This window comes from Bubalus kerabau, chromosome 15, assembly GCF_029407905.1.
Source record: "Bubalus kerabau isolate K-KA32 ecotype Philippines breed swamp buffalo chromosome 15, PCC_UOA_SB_1v2, whole genome shotgun sequence".
Lineage (NCBI taxonomy): Eukaryota > Metazoa > Chordata > Mammalia > Artiodactyla > Bovidae > Bubalus > Bubalus kerabau.
Window position 1 is genome coordinate 5,266,661 of NC_073638.1, and position 26,739 is coordinate 5,293,399.

The window sequence follows — 26,739 nt, forward strand, 5'->3', positions numbered from 1 at the left end:
GTTCATGGTCTGAGCCACAGTCAGGTCCTGCTCTTGTTTTTGTTGACTGTATAGAGCTTCTCCATCTTTGTCTGCAAAGAATATAACCAATCTGATTTCGGTGTTGACCATCTGGTGATGTCCATGTGTAGAGTCTTCTCTGGTGTTGTTGGAAGAGGGTGTTTGCTATGACCAGTGCATTTTCTTGGCAAAACTCTATTAGTCTTTGCCCTGCTTCATTCCGTATTCCAAGGCCAAATTTGCCTATTACTCCTGGTGTTTCTTGACTTCCTACTTTTGTATTCCAGTCCCCTATAATGAAAAGGACATCTTTTTTGGGTGTTAGTTCTAAAAAGTCTTGTAGGTCTTCATAGAACCGTTCAACTTCAGCTTCTTCAGTGTCACTGGTTGGGGCATAGACTTGGATTACTGTGATATTGAATGGTTTGCCTTGGAAACGAACAGAGATCCTTCTGTCATTTTTGAGATTGCATCCAAGTACTGCATTTCAGACTGTTTTGTTGATCATGATGGCTACTCCATTTCTTCTGAGGGATTCCTGCCTGCAGTAGTAGATATAATGGTTATCTGAGTTAAATTCACCCATTCCAGTCCATTTTAGTTCACTGATTCCTAGAATGTCGACATTCACTCTTGCCATCTCTTGTTTGACCACTTCCAATTTGCCTTGATTCATGGACCTGACATTCCAGGTTCCTATGCAATATTGCTCTTTACAGCATCGGACCTTGCTTCTATCACCAGTCACATCCACAGCTGGGTATTCATATGCTTTGGCTCCATCCCTTCATTCTTTCTGGAGTTATTTCTCCTCTGATCTCCAGTAGCATACTGGGCATGTACTGACCTGGGGAGTTTCTCTTTCAGTATCCTATCATTTTGCCTTTTCATACTGTTCATGGGGTTCTCAAGGCAAGAATACTGAAGTGGTTTGCCATTCCCTTCTCCAGTGGACCACATTCTGTCAGATCTCTCCACCATGACCCGCCCATCTTGGGTTGCCCCACGGGCATGGCTTAGTTTCCAACGAACTATGAACTAAATTCATTACGTCACACCTTGCGCTAATTAAACTCTGAAACAAACATAAAATTAGAATACTACATACACATGCCATTTAGAAAATGAAAGGAAGCCAATTATATATTTACATATCTTTACATATATACTTACCTATATAAAGCCAATTATATATTTACATATCTTTACATATATATTTACCTATATAAAGCCAATTATATATTTATGTATATTTACATATATTTAAGTTGATCATATATCATAAATATATGATAAATTTTAAACCATCTAATAGTCATTGTTACCTAGCAAATCAGATTTAAATAACAACTGACCCAATTTTTCTTAAATTTTCACATTTATTTGAAAAACATAATTCAGTTACAGGATATAAGGATAAGATAACACGTGAGGGTAGCAGTGAAGTAAAGACTTAGAACTGGGGTAGTTCTAATAAGGACACAGATTTTTCCTTACTGGCATCTCAAGAAGGAGGGGGATGGTGGGATTACATGCCCTGGGGATCAACAGCATTTATCTGCAATGATGTTGAAAACTGCCAACACACAGTTATAATAAAGAGTTGACTGACTCTAAAACAGCTTTATTACTGTTTTAAAATTCTCTCTAAATATTGCAGCCTCTTTTTACCTGTATCCAGAGGGGACTACTAACACCGCGAGTCCCCCAGTGTTACCCCACTGTATGATCTTCACCCAGCATCTACTTCTGGAGGCTTCACCTACTGCTCTACCACATACATGTGCAATTGCAAGCAAAATAACATGGCTTGTAAACCTCTTAAGTATTGCACACTAGGTTTTAGATATCATTTTATGCCAGCATTCAACAGCAAACATTCCACAAGTAAACTAGATTTTGCTTAACTACAAAAATAATTATTTTAAATTTTAAAAAGTTCTTACCCATGATTTCAAGCCAATGATCTGAAGCAGTTAAAAAGAGAATAAGATAATGCTTCAAAAAATCATGCATTTAGCACAGAAAATATGCCTAAGAATTTCAAAGAATAGTTACAAGTTTGTATTCATCTTATTTATACTTCTTCAGAGACACAGAGAAGACCTCTAAGGAATATTTTAGGTGTGTGTTCCATGATTAAATGTGGTCAAATTCTACATTTAACAAATTATAGATCCAAAAATGCTAAGCTTTCATTCATTCATGCTATTCATTCATCTACCATATAATGCAGGGGATACAAAAAATTAACAAAATACATTCCCTCACCCTTACTGACCACCATCCAATAAAGAAGCAAAAAATGAAAAATTTTTTTAAATCAAAGATAACTCAAAATTATATAAGTGGATCGTTAAGTGAAGTTAGGGGAAGCTGCTGGGAAGCAATTCAAGTCAAACTAGATTAAAAGAGATAGGACTTAGCCAGGCAAAGAAGTTAAAAACTAAAAAGCAAATTTGGTCCAGACAACAGCATGATTGAGAGAAGAGTGAAAAGCCTGGGAGTATTTGGAAAACCACCAGTGACTTAGTATAGTTGGAGTAAAAAGTACAGGCATTTTGGTTATTTTTGAAATTTTATACATTGATTCTTTTGGCTTCTTGCAATAAATTATCAATATAAATAGTGATGGCCAAAAAAAAGTTTAGGCAAATATGATGCTTATAAAATGGTAGGAGTAATCAGAGGTCTTTCTGATCATAAAGATCATGCCATGTTTAAGGATAATGAAATTTTTCTTTGCAGGTAATGAGCAGTCACTGAAATATATTATTCAAGGAATTGTTATGATCAGATTAACATTTTAGGAGAATCAGTCCAATAACAATTAAGGAACTGATACTGGGGGCAAGCAACCAACTGCTATTATGATGTATTTACCACAACATGAGGTAGGCCTGAGTGAAGCCACTGGCAGCAGGCGTGGTTGCAACAGAATGAATTCAGGACACATTTGAGAGATAGATTTGAGAAGACTGGCTGAGTAATTAACTGAATGAACAATTAAAGAGACATAGCTAAGAATGATTTGCAGTCTGCATTACTAGACCAAGACAGTGATGTCTCCAGCGTTAGGAAACAGAAGAGAAGCAGGTTATAATAAGTCAGGGAGGAAGAGAAACAATTATTAGAGAACACAGGTACCTTTGCCTAGCATGCATGCCCCAATCATGCATTTCTCAGGGGATTATCAATCTTCCAGAACTGCATACAAGGGGTAAGCAAGTGATCCAAGCTAATCAATAAGAAACTTTTGTTAAGGACTAACATAAATAGTGGAAAGGATGGGAAGCGATATCTTTAGTCTGAGAACATAAACTGCGATAATGGTAAAACTCACAAGTCACCAATGTCTATCAATAACACATGGCAGAACCTATCTAAGAATAAATCCATCTAAGAATATCAAAGAATAAATCCATCTCTTAAGATGGAGGAAAGAGAGAGAGAGATGTCCTGGTAGTATCATTTGAATCCTGAAGCTAGTTTAAAAAAGTTATATTTACACGTACAAATATGATTGCAAAGTGGATTTTGGCTCATGTAGTGTTAAGGGTATTGCCCGAAAATAGTGGAAATCAATGTACAAATCCTCCCATGACAGCAAATACAGCCCCTATTGATAGTATATAATGGAAGTGTGTGACAACATAATATGTGTCATGGAGAACAATATCAAGGGAAGAGTTGGCTAGAACAATTCTGGTCAAGCCTCCTACTGTAAAAAGGAACCTTTTGAACATCTCAGTTACTTTAAAGCATAAATTACTTTTTAAAAAGAAAATGTATTATATATACTTGGCCACTGATGCTAAACTTAAAAAAAAATTTTTTTTAATGATTAAAGACAAAGTTTGAACTGCATACAAAGGTCCAGAAAACAATATCTAATAGGAAATTAGAACTACAGATCAGGAGCTCAGAACAGAAGTCACGCTAGAGACACATGATATCAATTTTAATTCTTCTCTTCTTGGGGGAAAAAAAGATTAGTTAGGGGACATTTTTGAAAGCGATTTTTTTCTTCCACTTTTACTGAGATATAATAGACAATCATGTGTAAGTTAAGATGTACAAAACAATGATTTCACTTACATGTATCATGAAATGATTGTCACAGTAAATTTAGTGAATATCCATAATATCATACAGGTGCAAAATTAAAGAAATTGTTTTTTTTTTTTTCCTTGCAATGAGAACTCTTAGGATTTCATCTCTAAGCAACTTTCATATATAATATACAGGAGTGGTAATATTTATCATGTTGTACATAATGTCCCTAGTGCTTATTTATTTTATACTTGAAAGTCCGTACCTTCTGACTTTCATCCAATAAGAAAGAAACTACTTTTTAAAACATTTATAAAACTACAACTTTATTTTTAATAACCACAAGTGGGGTAAGGGTAGAAATATTTTGTAAACAGAACTAAAATTCATCTTTTGATAACATAAGGATAATTACATTAATGGAAATAACACAAAATAAATAAGTTAAAACATATACAGAACCATAAACACATATCTCTCAAAGGCAGTCTTACAGCATAGACTGGCTAGGCAGCAATGCCTGAATCTTGGCTTTACCTTTAGACAGCTCTGTGACCCTAAACAAGAAACTTAACCCTTCTGCATCTCAACTTCCTTATATACAAAAGGATAATATGGGTACCTAAAGGACAGAAATGGTATGGACCTAACAGAAGCAGAAGATATTAAGAAGAGGTGGCAAGAATACACAGAGGAACTGTACAAAAAAGATCTTCATGACCCAGATAATCACGATGGTGTGATCACTCACCTAGAGCGAGACATCATGCAATGTGAAGTCAAGTGGGCCTTAGGAAGCATCACTATGAACAAAGCTGGTGGAGGTGATGGAATTCCAGCTGAGCTATTTCAAATCCTAAAAGATGATGCTGTACTCAATATGCCAGCAAATCTGAAAAACTCAGCAGTGGCCACAGGACTGGAAAAAGTCAGTTTTCATTCTAACCCTAAAGAAAGGCAATGCCAAAGAATGTTCAAACTACCACACAACTGCACTCATCTCACACACTAGCAAAGTAATGGTCAAAATTCTACAAGCTAGGCTTCAACAGTATGTGAACTGTAAACTTCCAGATGTTCAAGCTGGATTCAGAAAAGGCAGAGGAACCAGAGATCAAATGCCAACATCCGCTGGATCATCAAAAAAACCAGAGCTTCAGAAAAACACCTACTTCTGCTTTACTGACTATGCCAAAGCCTTTGACTGTGTGGATCACAAAAAACTGTGGAAAATTCTTAAAGAGATGGAATACCACAACACCTGACCTGCCTCCTTAGAAATCTGTATGAAGGTCAAGAAGCAACAGTTACAACTGGACATGGAACAAACGACTGGTTGCAAAAGGGAAAGGAGTATGTCAAGGCTGTATATTGTCACCCTGCTTATTTAACTTATATGCAGAGTACATCATGAGAAACGCTGGACTGGATGAAGCACAAGATGGAATCAAGGCTGCATGGAAAAATATCAATAACCCCAGATATGGAGATGACACTACATTTATGGCAGAAAGCAAAGAAGAACTAAAGAGCCTCTTGATGAAAGGGAAAGAGGAGAATGAAAAAGTTGGCTTAAAACTCAACATTCTGAAAACTAAGGTCAGGAATCTAGTCTCATCACTTCATGGCAAATAGATGGAAACAGTGGCAACAGTGACAGACTTTACTTTGGGGGACTCCAAAATCCCTGCAGACGGTCACTGCAGTCATGAAATTAAAAGACGCTTGCTCCTTGGAAGAAAAGTTATGGCCAACCTAGACAGCATATTAAAAAACACAGACATTACTTTGCCAACAAAGGTTCATCTAGTCAAAGCTATGGTTTTTCCAGCAGTCATATATACAGATATGATATTTGGACTATAAAGAAAGCTGAGCACCGAAGAATTGATGCTTTTCAACTGTGATGTTGGAGAAGACTCCTCTGAGTCCCTTGGACTGCAAGGAGATCCAACCAGTCCATCCTAAAGGAAATCAGTCCTGAATATTCAATGGAAGGACTGATGTTGAAGCTGAAACTCCAATACTTTGGCCACCTGATGCAAAGAACTGACTCAAGGGAAAAGACACTGATGCTGGGAAAAACTGAAAGAGGGAGAAGGAAGGGGATGACAGAGGATGAGATGGTTGGATGGCATCACCAACTCAATGACATGAGTGAGTAAACTTCGGGAGTTACTGATGACAGGGAGGCCTGGTGTGCTGCAGTACCTGGGGTCGCAAAGAGTCAAAACACGACTGAGTGACTGAAATGACTGACTGACTAAATAGGGTTGATTTGAAAATTAAATGAGTTAAGTATTAAAGTGTTTTACTTCTATTAATTTTTAAATAATAACATATGAACAAAATGGACTTCCCATGTGGCTCAAAGGTAAAGAACCCTCCTGCCAATGCAGGAGACAGAGGAGATGCCAGTTGGATCCCTGGATTTGGAATATCAAAGGAAATGGCAACTCACTGCAGTATTCTTGCCTGGAAAATCCCATGAACAGAGAAGCCTGTCAGGCTACAGTTTATAGAGTGGCAAAGAGATGGAAACAACTGAGCAACTGAGCACACATAAACAACATAGTAAGTATACAAAAGTGTTGATTATTATTATGTATTGGGGAATTTAATGACAAAGATTTGTCTCAATGTAACTTACCTTTACAAGTCTATATTCTTTAGACTAATACCAAATTAGCTTGCATTTCTTCAACACGCAATAAATGGCAGGAGGGGAAAACATTCTCAGAAATGTGTGAGTGGTTTAAAGAAAACTAATTTGACACTGAATTGTCCATAAACAATAAGAAACAAATACCTAGTACATGTCTTCACAAGAAAAATTTATAATACTGTGAAATTTAAACCAAGAAAAATTCATAAACTGTGAAATTTAAATGAATCATATTTTCCATCTTCTTTCTGGATGCTCTTTACTCACACCTCTCCACAGTGTCTAACAGACATGTGCGTGCATGCTCCATCGCTCAGGCATGTCCTACTCTTTGCAACCCCATAGACTGTAGCCCACCAGGCTCCTCTGTCCACGAGATTCTCTAGGCAAGAACACTGGAGTGGGTTGCTATTTCCTTCTCCAGGGGATCTTCCCAACCCAGGGATTGAACCTGCGTCTCCTACGTCTCCTGAACTGGCAGGCGGATTCTTCACCACTGTGCCACCTGGGTCTCATACTCTCCATTTATCCCCTGAGTTTCACAAAAGTAGGAAGATCATAAAATCATCCACAAATTTTTTTAATAATTACATCAGGATAACAGATGCAAATCATAGTCCAAACAATCCAGGACATACGGTCACCGTGGCCAAATTCTTCCCCTGCTCATTAAGGACACAGTCATAGAAGCTTTCTGCTAATGTAACAGAACTAATGGCCTTTGTTACAAAGCCAGTGGTAGATAATTATTTGACTATTTCCTCACCCAGACAACACATGTACTTCAACAGTTAACTGAACACAAATATGAGAACTCCAAAGCACCCTTTGTGACAACACAATGGAATAATTCTGAACATACAAGGCACAAATAAGTAGTTAGCTTATAAGTGATGGAGTGGCTCTAGGCCCTAAAACTGGGAAAGAGTGCCCTAAGAAAAGAATCTTAGAGTTAAATGATACTTTATTCATCACACCTTGTCATTTTTTCTCAGAAAATACTCCCAGAACCACATCTTGTGAAAATTTAGACATCTAATTTCATATTACTTGGTAATGTTAATGAGTAGATGTTACAGAATTGTGCTATCCAACCACACCCTCAACTACAACAGTTTATTTTAAACCTACTCCACTTTAGAACTCAGACAGAATGTCGAACACAATGGTAAACTCATTTCAACAAAATAATTAATTAACAAAATTTTCCAGATGGTTTTGTTTTGTCATGCTGTTTTAGTTGCTCAGTTGTGTCCAATTCTTTGTGACTCCTTGGACTGTAGCCCACTAGGCTCCTCTGTCCATGGGGATTCTCCAGGTAAGGTATCCTGGAGATAAGGTAAGATACCCCCTCCAAGGTATCTACCCAACCTAGGGACTGAACCCAGGTCTCCTGCATTGCAGGCAGATTCTTTAACAGCTGAGCCACCAAGGAAGCCCAAGAATACTGGAGTGGGTAGCCTATCCCTTCTCCAGGGGATCTTCCTGACCCAGGAATCAAACTAGGGTCTCCTGCATTTCAGACAGATTCTTTACCAGCTGAGCTACCAGGGAAGCCCTTTGTTTTGTCAAATAAATGCGTATGTGCCTATAAGAAAGCTGGCAATATTAAATACAAAGTGTACTAAGCTTGTTATAAAAATTAATTTCAAAGACAATATTTCCCAAATTCATCATGAAAGACAAATTCAGAATAGAAAAGTAAATATTTTCACTTACTATTATTAGAAAAACAAAAACAACTGTGAAAAATTTTTTTTCTAAAGGTCTCTGATTTCTTATGGAATAAGAAAGAAAAATTTTAATCTTTTAAAATCTTCAAACAACTGCTTTCTTGGAATACTGAAAATGAATAAGCAACTATGAAACCTTAGGAAAAGAATACCAAACATGATAAAAAGTACTAGGCTATAATGAGTATATACACATTTAGAGTTCTAGATTTGTAATTCTAGTGTGAAAAATGATAAAAAAATGTTTAAAAAATAAAGCCAAATCAAATTAAAAGAAGGTAAAATTGTTTAATATTTGTTCAGTGACTCTTATACTAGTACGACTCCAATGTAATGAGTCAAAGTAGAGTCAGTTGATAGTTGAATAAAACAATAAATTACATGGGAATAAACAGGGACCCCAATATGAATCTTATAATAATATGACTTACACTCCCTAAGGAGAAGCGTTTAGGATAAAGAAATGGTGTGTGGACAGAGAAAAGAGTTGTAGAGTAAAATAAAATACTTGTAATATAAACTATTCAGAAAAAAAGAATAGAAAAAAATGAAACATATTTTCAAGAGGCACAAGTTATCTTTCAAATTCTATATTAGGAAGGTAAGTTAAATCATTGGTAAAAATTCAACTTCATACAAAGAAATGATTTGCTTGTACACAAGGTTTTGAATTTAGTTTTCACATTCACTGCTAATTAAGGCATAATAGTTTCAATTCTAAATAATGACTTCTGGGAAACACATACTATAGAAAAGGAAAATTTTCCAAAATATGCACATGATCATCTTCAATTTATACCCCAAACTTACCTATCTTCATTCTGCATAACTTTGTTTATAAAACAAAATGAAATAAAAGTATAAAATTTTTTTAAAAATATACTTTAGATGGAAGAACTATACAGCCAAATAAATCAAGTATCCCTAAAATGTTTCTATTCATATTAGGAAGTTCAATTAATAATATTTGGCCATCAAAATAATACCATTTTAATTTAAAATTTTATATGAAGGTAAAAATAAATTACACTAAAAATTGTAGAGTTGCTAACCGAATCATAAATAGATTTTTGTTAAGAAAATATTTTTACTTTTAGGTAACTAAAAACTAACTGTGAAAACTTAAGGATTTTAAGAAGTTACTTCCTGGAGCAAGCTTCAAAAGACACATTTCTAATGAGAAAAGTTAAGTAGATTAATTACCTGTAAGATAACAAGAGCATTTTCTATGGACAGGTCATCTGATGGCAGGCCCTCACTTTTCCAAATCAACTGTTCACTTTCAGTACAAAGAAATCTCCTCAGATCAAATTCTGAAAAATTAAAGATATCAGTGATACTTAATAATAATCTTGTGATTGATGAAGAAAAGAGAATAAAACTATTTAAAATATACTCCAACAAAAGTCCAATGATCATTCTTAATATTCAATCCATCCTTCTGCATTTAGTACCAGAAGTTAGAGAGAAAAAAAAAATTAATGATGTAAAGAAATGAAACAACTGAATTAGTTTTCTTCTATTAAATAAATGTTTCACAACTATATTAATTTATAAAAAAACACAAAATTCACAAAGAATTTTGGAATTCCTACATCTCATTTTACCATATAAAATCAGTGTAAAAATTAATAAAATGTTTAACTGCATTCATACAATATCAAAATAATTCAGTGGTCTCAGTTTCAAAAGTGATTTTAGGGGGACAAGAGTCATCATAATAGATCGATTCTCAGAACATTCGTAGAATTTAGCAAATCTAAGCACTTATGGTATTCATTAACTTACAGAAAGCTTTCCTAATCTTAAAAAAGTAAAATGACAAAAATCAAAAGATATGCTTTTCATATACTGAAACTTCAAATTTATGAATTAACTAAATACAAACTTTCAAGACCAGCGAACTTGGTCCATGCTTCCAAACAGGTTTTTCTCAGACCCTCAGGAGCAGCAGAAAGATATGTAATAAAGGCAGCAGCTAGTTGAGCTCTTTTAGGAAGAGTAGCTAATTCTTCTGTGATCTCTGCAACCTGAAAAAGAGAGAGAGAGATGGATATGTCCTAAGAGGAAAAAATAAGCTTCACAAATTCAAGCTTTGCTTCTAGGAAAAAATCATTCATTGGTTTAAAGTAATTACTATCTTAAATACAATTTTCAAAATGTAAAAACACCAGCAAGACCTTAGATCTTGCTGTCATATTAAAACAATGTATGATATAAGCTTCTGAATGCAGAGTTCCAAAGAACAGCAAGAAGAGATAAGAAAGCCTTCCTCAGCGATCAATGCAAACAAATAGAGGAAAACAAAAGAATGGGAAAGACTAGAGATCTCTTCAAGAAAATTACAGATACCAAGGGAACATTTCATGCAAAGATGGGCTTGTAAAGGACAGAAATGGTATGGACCCAACAGAAGCAAAAGATATTAAGAAGAGGTAGCAGGAATACACAGAAGAACTGTACAAAAAAGATCTTCATGACCCAGATAATCACAATGGTGGGATCACTCACCTAGAGCCAGACATCCTGGAATGTGAAGTCTACCGGGCCTTAGAAAGCATCACTACGAACAAAGCTAGTGGAGGTGATGCAATTCCAGTTGAGCTATTCCAAATCCTGAAAGATGATGCTGTGAAAGTGCTGCACTCAATATGCCAGCAAATTTGGAAAACTCAGCAGTGGCCACAGGACTGGAAAAGGTCAGTTTTCATTCCAATCCCAAAGAAAGACAATGCCAAAGAATGCTCAAACTACCGCACAATTGCACTCATCTCACACGCTAATACAGTAATGCTCAAAATTATCCAAGCCAGGCTTCAGCAATACGTGAACCGTGAACTTCCAGATGTTTAAGCTGGTTTCAGAAAAGGCAGAGGAACCAGAGATCAAATTGCCAACATCCGCTGGATCATCAAAAAAGCAAGAGAGTTCCAGAAAAACATCTATTTCTGCTTGACTGACTATGCCAAAGCCTTTGACTGTGCGGATCACAATAAACTGTGGAAAATTCTTCAAGAGATGGGAATACCAGACCACCTGACCTGCCTCTTGAGAAACCTATATGCAGGTCAGGAAGCAACAGTTAGAACTAGACATGGAACAACAGACTGGTTCCAAATAGGAAAAGGAGTACATCAAGGCTGTATATTGTCACCCTGCTTATTTGTACTCTGCTTATATGCAGAGTACATCATGAGAAACGCTGGACTGGAAGAAGCACAGGCTGAAATCAAGATTGCCGGGAGAAATATCAATAACCTCACAAATGCAGATGACACCACCCTTATGGCAAAAAGTGAAAAGGAACTAAAAAGCCTCTTGATGAAAGTGAAAGTGGAGAGTGAAAAATTTGGCTTAAAGCTCAACATTCAGAAAACGAAGATCATGGCATCTGGTCTCATCACTTCATGGGAAATAGATGGAGAAACAGTGTCAGACTTTATTTTTTTGGGCTCCAAAATCACTGCAGATAGTGACTGCAGCCATGAAATTAAAAGAGGCTTACTCCTTGGAAGAAAAGTTATGACCAACCTAGATAGCATATTGAAAAGCACAGACATTACTTTGCCAACAAAGGTCCGTCTAGTCAAGGCTATGGTTTTTCCAGTGGTCATGTATGGATGTAAAAGTTGGACTGTGAAGAAAGCTGAGCGCCAAAAAATGGATGCTTGTGAACTGTGGTGTTGGAGAAGACTCTTGAGAGTCCCTTGGACTTCAAGGAGATCCAACCAGTTCATTCTGAAGGAGATCAGTCCTGAATATTCACTGGAAAGGACTGATGCTGAAGCTGAAACTCCAATACTTTGGCCACCTGATGCGAAGATCTGACTCATTTGAAAAGACCCTGATGCTGGGAAAGATTGAAGGTGGCTTTAGAAGGGATCAACAGAGGATGAGACGGTTGGATGGCATCACTGACTTGATGGACGTGAGTTTGAGTAAGCTGCAGGAGTTGGTAATGGACAGGGAGGCCTGGTGGCTGCAGTCCGTGGGTTCGCAGAGTTAGACACGACTGAGCGACTGAACTGAACTGAACTGATCTCCTCTAACTAAAAGAGGAATGGGTTGCTTTGTCTAAAATCCATCCACGTAAAGGTTATTGTGCTTAAAGATTAATTCACAACAGGGCCATTAATCTAGATCATTTACCCTAAGCCGACTGACAGTTAATGGATATTTTTCCTTTTCATTTTTGTTAGCAAATATATCATAGATTTCCTGTGTCTTAAACAATGCTTCTTTATGGCCATGGACTGTATAGTCCACGCTGTCACAAAGAGTGCAACAGGACTGAGCGACTTTCACTTCACTGTATGACCGCAGACAAACCTGTGCATTCCATCTCCTGTGTTCTCTATCGAGCTGATTAATTAAGACTTCTGCAGCTTTAATTGTTTCTTGTGCTTTGCTTACTTCAGCTTCAAGTTTGGCAGCTTCTGAAGTCCTGCTCTGAAATCTATGAAAACATTAAAATTTAATTAAAGACAATCAGATTTAAGATAGATTTAATACATTATGCTTAGGTAGTAAAGTGAACTTTTATACTAGAATTTTAATTAACTATAATATTGATAATATTTGCATATAAAATATCATTAATATAATAGACATGATACCAATGCTTACATTTAAAGGGGAATATTCTCACAGGGCTGATATCCTGCTACATTATGTATAAACATCAATATGGCATTCAAAGTCCCTGTCACAAGATTTATCTAATTTGTCTTTTCAGTTTTATTTGATTTTATTTAGTCCAGTAAAACTAGATGTCAACATCAGAAGAACTGTATATTCTCAAACAATGCACTATCTTTCATCTGCCATGACTGTCAATGCGCTGTTCCATTATCCAGCTCCTTCCTTATACCTACCTCACCCCTCATTCTAACTCCCACAAATACACACCTATCAAAATTACAAATAAAATTTTAAAACTCACATCAAATATTCATCCCATTAGATATATTCTCTCCCTATGTGCCCAACTGCCAAAGTTTAAAACTTCTTTTTATTTTCCTTAAAAATACTTGTACAAATTTATTATTTTACTAAATATAATAGCAGATTCCATATGATTACTTAGTCCTTCAACAAATATATAAGTGCCTTCAAAATGCCAAGGACTGGGCTTCCCTGGCAGTCCAGTGGTTGAGAATCTGCCTGCCGATGCAGGCGACACAGGTTCAATCCCTGGTCCAGAAAGATCCCACATGCTGTGAGCAACTAACCCTGTGCACAAGTGCTGAGGTCCACACACTCTAGAGCCCACAAGCCGCAACCACATCACAACTAGAGAGCAGCCCGTGCTGGCTGCAACTGGAGAATACCCACGGATAGCTACAGATACCCAGCCCGGCTATAGATAAATAATACATAAAAGAGAACACACAGGACTGTGCTGATTCCAGGAACAGTTCAGAATAAGTGCTATAATCCTCATTTTATAAATATGGAAACTTGGATCCAAACAGATTATTGCACAGGTCTTGCCAGTAGTAAGTAGAGGACCTAAAATTCACATATGGGTGTGCTATTAAGTTGCAGGCCCTCTATTCTTTATTGCCTCTCTAAGTGCCCTGTTCTTCCCTCCCCCAGAAATAAGACTCTAGGAGTCACTTGTCCAATATGGCAGCCATATGTGGCTATCTAAATTTAAATTAATTAAAATTAAAAATCCAGTTCCTCAGTCATATTATCCACAGTCCTCAATCATATTATTCAGAAGGTTTTCATAATAATCCTCCCAAAATACAAGTAATATGATGCAGTGACTAAGAAAAGGAACTTAAAAGAGTCAGACAAATATAGGATCTAATGCTTGCTTAGTCATTTACTACTTGTTCAACTTAAGCAAACCTTTTAATCTTTAGCGTTCTAATCGCAAATTATGTAAGAATATCCACCTCTCAATATTGTTCTAGATGCTAAAAACATGTATATGTAAAGTGCCTAGGACAACATCTGACACATGCAAATGGCTAACAAATGGAGTTAAAACACTGGTACTATAAGCTAACTACTCAATAAATATTTGATAATCACTTTAGTATGATTAAGTACTGATTCTGAGCATGTAATATTGAAAAGAACATATCATTTTCCTTATCCTGCTCTAATTAATTGGGGCTTCCCTGGTGACTCAGACAGTAAAGCGTCTGCCTGCAATGCAGGAGACCCGGGTTCAATCCCTGGGTTGGGAAGATCCCCTGGAGAAGGCAATGGCAATCCACTCCAGCACCCTTGCCTGGAAAATCCTGTGGACGGAGGAGCCTGATAGGCTACAGTCCATGGGGTCGCAAAGAGTCAGACACGACTGAGCAACTTCACTTCCACTTTCACTCTAATTATATAGCAGGAGGGAAATTATGTGATTTAATATCTCTATGTCTAATACAAAAACATTCAGGAATATTAAAAACATTGAATTTATAGCTTTCACTATAGCTTTAATTTATGTATATTAAGTAAATATATATAAATGTAAATAGAGATGATTGTTTCCTGACTATATATAGAAAAAAAAATTAATAGATTTTAGTCTAATGGAACTTTTTCTTGGTACAATAATGTATATTTCTTCCATAAGAAAAAAAGGAAATGTAATACATGACTTAAAGAAAGTAGCAAGTGATAACATATGCTATAGTTAATGACATGTTCTCCAGTTTTCCAATCTTTACAATTCTTAAATGAAAATGTTTCCATATTTGTAAGTCCCATACCAGTATTTTTTTTGTCCTATATTAAAAACAATCACAGGAACAAAGAGGTACCTGAGGGCTTTAAGATTAATGCCTTTTATAAACAGTTTTTAGATTTGAGTATATTGGCATGAAGGAATATTTTTAATATCAAAAAGAGCAAAACTAAAAAGATAAAACATTTTTAACACGATCATGTACCATTCACAATTCCAGACTATGGAATAAGTAGTACTGTAGCATCATCTGCAATACAGAAGTCTAAAACGCTGAGGTCAAATTAATAAAGTAGGAATACCAAATGTAAACACTTCCAGCATTAACACAGTACATTCACTTCTTCCTGCTCAGTTTTCCATTGCTTAGAAATATACACAGTGATAGCTATACAAATGGAAACTTATAATATTTTTGTTCTCATTAAACTTTTTAAAAGGAATACACTATTATTTTATATCATTCACCATTTTAAAGTGATAAATCAAAAAATTAATATATTAATTATAACAGTTTTTTAAAACGTTAAGTATCAACTGTGGTAGGTTTTCAAATACTCAAAATATATTTCAAAACTTAACTTACTTTTCTTTGAGTTCTGATACTTTCTGACCAACAGAATTAAGAAGTTCTTCTAGTTTCCTTTTTCTATCTTCAGTTTTACGCAAATTTCTAAAATATAATTCAATTTCATAGAAGTCACTCTAGTTATCAACAAAAAGCAGGAACAGCACTGTAAAATATAATCTTGCAGTAAACAAATGACAATGAAAATTGTCAATAATTCACTAATTTTAATACTTTCATTTAGAATTTTATTTGAAAAGCAATGCTAAAATTAAAAGTGTATTCTCTGACCTAACCACATCACTTCCAGGAATCTACATTTTAAAACACTTGTGAAAACAGATTTCTGGATAAAAATGGCTGGATGGCATCACCAACTCGATGCACGTGAGTTTGGGTGAACTCTGGAAGTTGGTGATGGCCAGGGAGGCCTGGCGTGCTGCAATTCATGAGGTCGCAAAGAGTAGGACACGACTGACCGGCTGAACTGAAGAGAATGTTAAAATGAACACAGATTCCAAATATGTTTTAGCTTCTGACAGACTGTGGATAAGTATGTGACACAAAAACAGAAAAGAAAAAAGTCAACTGAAAAAAAAGGCCATTATTAAGAATATCAAATGGTATACAAGAAAGGCAATATACTCACAAAATAATATTTAAGTTATAAAAATAATCACAATAATATAAATAGTATGATTTAACATGAAAATTTCATGTATTATATTGAGAAAAATAAGAGACTTATTTAAGCAGCTAATATCTTCTTGTCTAGAGTAAGAAAGAAAAGATAATTCCAAAAATTGAACAATGAAGAAAATGACATACTTCTTAGTTCACATTCAGAACAAATGAGATAAAATATAACACTAACCCAGTAGCAAATTGAAAGCTTAAGCCCCTAAAGTCATTAAATTTTTCCCACACCTGCCAGATAATATTTTAGAAAATATATGCTAAAAATTTTCAAAAACTTAGAGAAAAACGATATATTAGCACTAAATTTCTAGACAGCTCTTCAAGAATATTAGAGACACCAAAGGAACGTTTCAAGCAAAGAAGGGCTCTTTATTTCCTGCAAACAAATGACAGAAATGGTATGGACCTAACAGAAGCAGAAGATATTAAGAAGAGGTAGCAAGAATACATAGAAGAACTATGCAAAAAAAGATCTTCATGACCCAGATAATCACGATGGTGTGATCATTCACCTAAAGCCAGACATCCTGGAATATGAAGTCAAGTGGGCCTTAGAAAGCATCACTACAAAGCTAACGGAGGCAATGGAATTCCAGCTGAGCTATTTCAATTCTAAAAGATGATGCTGTGAAAGTGCTGCACTCAATATGCCAGCAAATTTGGAAAACTCAGCAGTGGCCACAGGACTAGAAAAGGTCAGTTTTCATTCCAATCCCAAAGAAAGGCAATGCCAAAGAATGCTCAGACTACTGCACAATTGCACTCATCTCACACGCTAGCAAAGTGATGCTGAAAATTCTCCAAGCCAGGCTTCAACAGTATGTGAACTATGAACTTCCAGATGTTCAAGCTAGATTTAGAAAGTTAGAGGAAGCAGATCAAATTGCCAACATAAGTTGGATCACTGAAAAAGCAAGAGAGTTCCAGAAAAAAACACTACTTCTGGTTTACTGAATATGCCAAAGCCTTTGGATGGATCACAACAAATGCTGTAGAAAATGCTTAAAGAGATGGGAATACCAGATCATCTCACCAGCCTCCTGAGAAAATGTATGCAGGTCAAGAAGCAACAGTTAAAACTGGACATGGAACAACAGACTGGTTCCAAACTGGGAAATGAGTACATCAAGGCTGTATATTGTCACCCTGCTTATTTAACTTATATGTAGAGTACATCATGTGAAATGCTGGGTTGGATGAAGCACAAGCTGGAATCAAGATTGCTGGAAGAAATATCAATAACCTGAGAAATGCAGATGACACCACCCTTATGGCAGAAAGTGAAGAAGAACTTAAGAGCCTCTTGATCAAAGTGAAAGAGGAGAGTGAAAAAGCTGGCTTAAAACTCAACATTCAAAAAGCTAAGATCATGGCATCAGGTCCCATCACTTCATGGCAAATAAATGGGGAAACAATAGGAAAAGTGAGAGATTTTATCTTCTTGGGCTCCAAAATCACTGCAGATGGTGATTGCAGCCATGAAATTAAAAGACGCTTGCTCCTTGAAAGAAAAGCTATGACAAACCTAGACAGCATATTAAAAAGCAGAGACATTCCTTTGCCAACAAAAGTCCATCTAGTCAAATTATAGTTTTTCCAGCAGTATGTATGGATGTGAGATTTGACCATAAAGAAAGCTGAGGGCTGAAGACTGATGCTTTTGAACTGTGGTGTTGGAGAAGACTCTTGAGAGTCCCTTGGGCTGCAAGGAGATCCAACCAGTCCATTCTAAAGAAAATCAGTCCTGATATTCATTGGAAAGACTGATGCTGAAGCTAAAACTCCAATACTTTGGCCACCTGATGCAAAGAACTGACTCATTTGAAAAGACCCTGATGCTGGGAAAGACTGAAAGTGGGAAGAGAAGGGGACGACAGAGGATGAGATGGTTGGGTGGCATCACCTCCTCAACGGACATGAGTTTGAGTAAGCTCCGGGAGTTGGTGATGGACAGGCAGCCTGGTGTGCTGCAGTCCATGCGGTTGCAAAGAGTGGGACGCTACTGAGTGACTGAACTGAACTGAAATTTCTAGAATTTACTTTTTGTACCTGAACAGTATTCCTTTACAAAATTTTGCTCTTTCTAAAGGAACTTCTCCCACTTTATCTATCCAACAACTTAATAGTACGAAAAAAATGAGTTCATTCTGCTATCCATCTTTTAATTGCTTTTTCTTCATATTTTTGGTCTATTTAACTCTTCACTTATTCATTTTTTTTCCTTTTTCTCTAATGATAAACAGTAACAATACTGTGTTACTTTCAGGTGTATAGCACAGTGATCCAGTTATTTTTTGCAAATTATATTCCATTTTAGTTTATATGATATTGAATAAAATGTCCTGTGCTATATAATAAAACCGTCTGCTTGCCTATTTTATGTATAATTGTTTGTCTTTTAATAATATACTCCTCATCTGTAAATAGTGCTGCACCCCAGTGCAGTAACAGGACCAGACGCGTGATCCTACACGATCCTACATGCATCTGGTCCTGTGCATATAGGACATGCGTGGCATGTTTCTACATGTTTCTATTGCATGGCAATAGAAAGGGAGAAGGTGGAAATGGTGACAGATTTCCTCTTCTTGGGCTCTAAAATCACTGCAGATGGTGACTGCAGCCGTGAAATCAGATGATGTCACAGCTCCTGCGATGAGAAACCTGCTGCTGCTGCTGCTAAGTCACTTCAGTCGTGTCCGACTGTGTGCGACCCCAGAGACAGCAGCCCACCAGGCTCCCTAGTCCCTGGGATTCTCCAGGCAAGAACACTGGAGTGGGTTGAGAAACACAGACAGAGTGCTGAAAAGCAGAGACATTACTCTGCCGACACAGGTCTGCATAGTCAAGGCTATGGTCCTCCCAGTGGTCACGTACAGCTGTGAGAGCTGGACCATAAAGAAGGAAGAGCATCAAAGAATTGATACCTTTGAACTTTGGTGCTGGAGAAGACTCCTGAAAGTCCCTTGGACAGTAAGGAGATCAAACCAGTCAATCTTAAGGAAGATCAACCCTGAATACTCGTTGGAAGGACTGATGCTGAAGTTGAAGCTCCAATATTTTGGTCATCTGATGTGAACAGAGAACTCACTGGAAAAGTCCCTGACACTGGGAAAGATTGAGGGCAGAAGGAGAAGAGGGCACCAGAGGATGAGATGATTGAATGGTGTCGCTGATGCAACAGACACGAACTTATGCAGACTTCAGGAGAAAACGAAGGACAGGGAGGCCTGGAGTGCTGCAGGCCATGTGGTCACAAAGCATCAGACATGACTGGGCTACTGAAAAACAAAAACCCAATTATGTACAGATCTTTCTTGCAAGTTTTCTTATCTAGCTCTTCTGCTAGTTTCTAATTAGTTTTCCATGATCATAGTTCCACGTGGAGATGTGTTTTTGATGTGTCTGTGGTTTAGATGAGGTGAACTCTACATTCTCCACTCCATTATCTTGATCTACATTCTTAATTTGTATTTAAAAGACTCAGTGTTGTCAGCTGTCTTTTTAGATACAGACAATAAATAAATCCTAATAATATGTCATCAATTGATGAAAATGAAGGTTAGGGTTGTTTATATTTTATATTTAACTTACGATTCTAATCCTGCCTGTTCAGTTTCCAAAGGCTGAATTCGTTCCAAGACATGGGAGTACTGGACATTGGCTTTGACCCAGGCAGCTAAGGGAGCAGCTGCAGTACTGGCACGCTTAGCGTTCTGAAAAACACATCAGAAATTATGCCACATCCTAACTTCATTTGAAATAAAGGTAAGGCTAATTCCAGTGTATTTTCTTTAAGCATTTGTTTAATAATTTAACCCAAATAATGAAGTTTTGGGTTTACAGCAAAAATACAACTAAAATGAATTGCTGTTTTGATTAAGTAAAAAATATATAAAGTATTTTTCCTTAAGAACAAATCTTTTTGAACCACATATAATCTTTAATACAACTCTATCATTCTATTGACATAAATAATTATTAGCCAAATTTGTAATGAATACATGTGCCATCCACAACAATCTTCAAGCATCATTTCTTTCTCTTCAATACAAAGAATAGATCTTTATTAGATAAAAGCACTGTTGAAACAACTGCTATTGGCGTCAAGAAGTACATGACGTTTTCAATAAAAGATCTAAAAAAGACAAGAATCACGAAATTCAAACTGTTTCCTGAATTAGATATAAGCATTCCAACAGAGAGATGTGTTATTATATGACTAATATACAAGAAGAAATAAACGCATACAGGCAAACTGGAAGTTATGACTGTTTAGGAACTTACCGACGAGAGCAGATCATAAGACTCAAACACCACCTGAGATAATAAACCTGTCTCCAACCCTCTAGATTCTAGTTTACCCAATTCTTCTGGTAAATACTTCCCAGCTGTAATAGTTACAACTTATTATAAAAAACTTTTACTTTTTTAAATAAACTAAAAAACAAATAATGTAAACCATCACATTTTGACAAGAAGAATATAACAAGAGTATGGAAAGGGAATTTAAGGTATCTGTTAAAATTACCTTTGGATCAAAAGATCCTTTATTTTTAAAAAGAAGTTCTTCAACACTCTCTCTTATTTCCTTTGGAATATTTCGTGCATCAAAGGTTGCTATGTCTTCTCGCACACCTCTCTTTGCAAGGAAGCTAGAAATAAAGCATATTAATTCAAATGAGGCTAAGTATAGTTTGCTATTTTTAACAAAAATATCAATTTAACAGAGTGGTATATACAATACTTTCAATCTATTAGTTAACCAAAGAATAGGGTACTTTTAAAGTACTTAAGTTTCTAAAGTAATATTATTTCAGCGGTTTTTATAGACAAGGAGCTCCAGAAAGACGCACAACAGTTTTTCTAAGGTTCTGTGAATACACTGAAGCAGTACAATGAAGGAATTGTAACACTGAACTCCATCCACATCCCTTTATGTGAACTCCTGAGTAACTAATACATTATAGGATATGCAAGAAAATATTCTGACTCCTTTATAAGAAAGATATTTTAAGTGCTCTCTCAATTAAATCTCCTCCCTCATTTCAGACTGAAAAAGAACTCTACTATCAGAATGAATACCAGCACAAACTACAATGCCATTGCTATACTGTGAAACCTAAAGCTCCACATTATATACTGAGTTACCAGTCAGCCTTTTCTCCTCTAGTTTGCATCCCTTTTATGTTTTCATGGGGCTCTCACTTGCTCTCTGTGTCTCTCTGCCTCTGCCAAGAGTGAAAAGCTCTTTGAGAACAGTGACTATATTTTCTTCATCAGTACACCACAGTAAATACATTACTCTGTACCAAGTAAGGACTACATCAATATTTATGTTTATTAAGATGTTCTAAACACTTGAAGGCATTCGTCTTCTCCTTTGACACTTTTAACAATCACTTATAGTGGAAGGAAAATATAGTTCTTGAAATATGATTACATAGACCATCCTGAAATATTAGGGGAAAGTGTGTAACCCTGTACTTAGATGAAGTTCAGTTTGAGAAACAATATAAGAAATAATAAAAATCTGAAAGAATGTATAATTTACTCATGAAATAACATTTTTCACAAATTCAAAAACTTACCTTTTCATGCTCACCCAAGATGTGTCAAAGATACCCATTAATCTCAAAACGCCTTCAAGAATGTCTCTGATTACATCAGGAGGCATACGCAGGGAACGGATTTCTGAAAGAGATTCTGGCTTAATGTTTCCAACTGCTAGTTTAGCTTCATTGACTAGAGGCTAGAAAACAAAACGGGTATTTATACGTTCAAAAAATATATATGGAAATATACTAACTCTTTACAAATTATCTAATATTGCCATTTTATTTAAAATAACTAGTTATTAATACCCTTTCTCTTCCAATATAAAAATGCTCTAAAACACACAAAGTACAAAATGTTCAAGTGGGGAAAGCCAGAGTCTCTGGCACCATAACTGCCACAGTCTAATTTGCAAAATCTAATCTGTATTGAGACAATCTGCCATTTTCAAGAGGTCCTTTCTTTTCTAATACTTGCTTGCGTATTTAATCAAGTCTCAAGGAAAAAAAAAAAAAAAAGCCTAAGAGTTTGTCTTAATTTATCTGCAAAATATTTTACTTCTACAGTGTAAACAATATGATTCATGGAAAACAAAGATTATTTTTAACAACCATCAGCTAATTTGGTTACTTCTCCTAGCAGACTTTCCTTCCTGTTTCTCTTTTATAAACAGTATTAAGTGAAAGCCACACTGGTAATACTATTAGGAAATAACTTATGAAAAAAATGTTTAAACTCCAATGTAAAGTTGAAAATCAAAACTATAAATGGCTCTTACAGTGTTTGCTATTTTTATCTTACCTGTACTTCTTTTAATTCATCATCAATTTTGTTCTTCCTTTCTTCAATTTTAATGACTTCTTCCGCTATTCTGTGCTTCAGTCTTTCAAGTTCTGTCTTTTGCTCACTAGCATCCTACAAGAATATTAAAGCAGTATTCCAATTGATTTTAATGCACTCAACATTTAAAAGCATAATACCAAAAATGTTATTTTAAAAGCACTATTAAATGCTTTTCTAATATTAATTGACATGAGAGTTTCTAACATGCCTAGGAAACTGATGCTATAATTTATAGTAATTATAATTTATAGTAATTTATATATTTATAGTGATTTATAATTTACTCTACATTTCTATTAGGAAATATGCTTTAATTTTTCTCAATAGCAAAGCAATAAATGTTTACTATATAAAAATCAAACTGTCAGAAATGCATAATTTAGAAAATGATCATAATAATATACATTTAACACTTGCAACAACCCCAAAGAAATACTATTATGCTCATTTCATAAACAAGAAAACTAAAAATAGAAGTCTTCTCTAATTCTAATAGTGGAATAGTAATAATTCTTAGAGACAAGCTTTAGTATTCTAAGACTTTGTTTCTATATTTTAGACAAAAATTAATTGAAATTATTATACAATAATATGCCAATATATGAACAAAAATTAGTTAATATTCAAAAAGCACAATGATATTTAATAACACATGATGTTTTTATTCATGAATTCAAAAATCAAAAGTCCCACATATATAAACATGCTTTAACATTATGAATGTTTGTATTTATTTACACTATCAAAAAACCAAGGAGGAAATTTTTCAAGAAACTTTCCAAAAGTTCTAATAACAGAAATTCTCAACCATATTATAACCATCCAAGGAGTTTTAAGACTACTGTTTGGTGTCCTTTCTACACATATTGTGACAAATATATCACATTACATACATAAACAGAATCATTATCTTGTACACTTGAAACTAATAAAGGGGTGTGAGTCAATTATATTTCAATTAAATCAAAAAGAGACCAGAGTCCCCTCCCTCTCTCTCTACCTGAATTGAAAGAAACAAATTTGCTGTTTAAGCTGGCAACAACAACAAAACTAATGCCTTGCGACCTATTACCATATCCCTCAGGAACCTGACACATGAACTCAATTAAAATTTTCTATATTCCACAAATGTTTCTACCTGTGTATCTCCGCTACCAGTCCTCAAAGGGGAAAGTTCTTTTCTCAAACTCCACAGTATCAGAATGTTCCCTAAAGGCCCTACTCATGTGCTTCACGTTTTATTAACCTACTTTTCCAATTGTAAGTTACAGTTATTCTGAATATGTACCGCATTTAATATGTGTCTTCTTTCCCTAGGTCACAAACCTAGAGTAGCAGGCTTTGAAAGTCACGCAGTTTGGTGAATTTATGGATGAGGGGGAGAGGGACAGATAGGGACTTTGGAAAGATCATGATACACTGCTAAATTTAAAATGGAAAACCAAAAGGACCTACTGTAAGCACATGGAACACTGCTTAATGCCAGCCTGGATGGGAGAATGAACACATGTATATGTATGGCCGAGTATCTTTGCTGTTCACCTGAAACTACCACAACATTATTAACTGACTACATCCCAATACAAAAGGCTTTTTGCTGTCAAAAAAATTAAAATCAAGAAAAAAAAACAGTTGCACAATTCGGTATTTGTCTCTCTATGCCATCAGTTAAGTTCAGTTCAGTCTCTCAGTCATGTCCAACTCTTTGTGACGCCATGAACAGCAGCACATCAGGCCTCGCTGTCCATCACCAACTCCCATAGTCCACCCAAGCCCATGTCCATTGAGTTGGTGATGCCATCCAACCATCTCATCCCCTGCTGTCCCCGTCTTCTCCTGCCCCCAATCCCTCTAGCATTAGGGTCTTTTCCAATGAGTCAGCTCTTCGCATGAGGTGGCCAAAGTATTGGGGTTTCAGCTTCAATATCAGTCCTTCCAATGAACACCCAGAACTGATCTCCTTTAGGATCTCCTAGCAGGCCAAGGGACTCTCAAGAGTCTTCTCCAGCATCACAGGTCAAAAGCATCAATTCTTCAGCCCTCGGGTTTCTTTATAATCTAACTCTCACATCCATACATGACTACTGGAAAAATCATAGCCTTGACTAGACGGACCTTGGTTGGCAAAGGAATGTCTCTGCTTTTTAATATGATATCTAGGTTGGTCATAGCTTTTCTTCCAAGGAGGAAGCATATTTTAATTTCATGGCTGCAATCAACATGTGGAGTGATTTTGGAGCCCAAAAAAATAAAGTCTCTCACTGTTTCCACTGTTTCGCCAACTATTTGCCTTGAAGTGACGGGACCAGATGCCATAACCTTAGTTTTCTGAATGTTGAGCTTTAAGCCAACTTTTTCACTCTCCTCTTTCACTTTCATTAAGAGGCTCTTTAGTTCTTCTTCACTTTCTTCTTCACTGCATATCTGAGGTTATTGATATTTCTCCCAGCAATCTTGATCCGGCTTGTGTGTCTTCCGGCCCAGCATTTCTCATGATGTACTCTGCATATAAGTTAAATAAGCACGGTGACAATATACAGCCTTGATGTACTCCTTTTCCTATTTGGAACCAGTCTGTTGTTCCATGTCCAGTTCTAACTGTTGCTTCCTAACCTTCATACAGATTTCTCAAGAGGCAGGTCAGGTGGTCTGGTATTCCCATCTCTTTCAGAATTTTCCACAGTTTATTGTGAGCCACACAGTCAAAGGCTTTGACATAGTCAATAAAGCAGAAATAGATGTTTTCTGGAACTCTTTTGCTTTTTCAATGATCCAGCAGATATTGGCAATTTGATCTCTGGTTCCTCTGCCTTTTCTAAAACCAGCTTGAACATGTATGTATGTATAAAATAAATGGATGTATGTATAAATAAAAATAAAATATAATAAATAAAATAAATGTTATGTATAAAATATTAAAATAACAAACAGAAATGTCATCTATTTATCATTACTAACTTATAATACAAGATGCCGAGTTATTTTTCTAGGTCTATCCTAGGTAATCTAGTTAGCCACAGTCTTAGAAACCTCTCTTCCCAGAACAGCCCAGAGAAAAGAGTAGCACAGCAAACAATGTATCTTAACAATATTCACTAGTTTGGAAGTACACAGGCCCACAAAGTACTGAGTATTTTCCTTTGTTAATATACAGCTATCAATGATATTATCTTTTATGGAGTTTTTACTGTTTTTCAAATTACTAGTTAAAGGTTAAGTAATCCAAAAGTGTTCCAATTGCAACAACAGAAGTTAGAAGAATATGAAACAAAGCTTTCAACTTCCTGAAAGGAAAAAAACAATATTTGATAGATATTTTTACAATAAAAATGACTAGCTGCTTCAGATAAGTATTTATATTACTTTGTTTCTAAAATTCCTTGAGAAAAAAAATATGCTAAAGTTTTACAGTATAAAAATTAAATTGATTTTTCTGATCTGTTACTTCCAGGCCAGGTAGTCCATAAATGTATATTGTAAACACTGAATGTGAACATAATCATCAGTTATCTAAAAATACTATTGCTTCTAAAGATTTTCCATCTGCCAACGAATTAATTTTGACATGCTGGGTGAAATCTTTTTGCTTATGCCATCAGTTCACCCCAGATCATCTTCTTGTGAAGTTCACAGACAATAAACTTCCTTTCCATGCTCATACAGCTTTGGTGCATAAGAATTATTCTTTAAGTATAAAGCAATCATGTAAGAAAAAATAATACGAAGACATGTTCAAGAAAAAGACACCTCCATGAAATTCCCTCTGAGGGCTAGTTGCAGATGCTGCAACAATGAAACCACAACGGGCACTACTGCCAAAAGGAAACATCTAGAGATTGTTTTACGTCTCCTGAGAAACCATATAATAAAGATGAAAAACTGAATAGGAGGGTTAAAAGATAAACTTTAAGAAATTTTAAAA

The 26,739-nt window shown here is 35.7% G+C and overlaps 1 protein-coding gene across 1 annotated transcript in view; it reads right to left on the reverse strand.

The window, feature by feature from the left end:
* Positions 1–26,739, reverse strand: part of DYNC2H1 (dynein cytoplasmic 2 heavy chain 1) — a 406,508-nt gene that overhangs the window by 229,725 nt on the left and 150,044 nt on the right. The window contains exons 56-63 of the mRNA XM_055547490.1: positions 22,776–22,889; positions 22,010–22,170; positions 20,950–21,073; positions 20,013–20,134; positions 15,738–15,824; positions 12,781–12,907; positions 10,340–10,481; positions 9,655–9,764 (exon numbers count right to left, since the gene is read on the reverse strand). Of these exons, the coding sequence (XP_055403465.1) occupies positions 9,655–9,764; positions 10,340–10,481; positions 12,781–12,907; positions 15,738–15,824; positions 20,013–20,134; positions 20,950–21,073; positions 22,010–22,170; positions 22,776–22,889 (987 nt within the window). The remainder of the gene's footprint in view (positions 1–9,654; positions 9,765–10,339; positions 10,482–12,780; positions 12,908–15,737; positions 15,825–20,012; positions 20,135–20,949; positions 21,074–22,009; positions 22,171–22,775; positions 22,890–26,739) is intronic.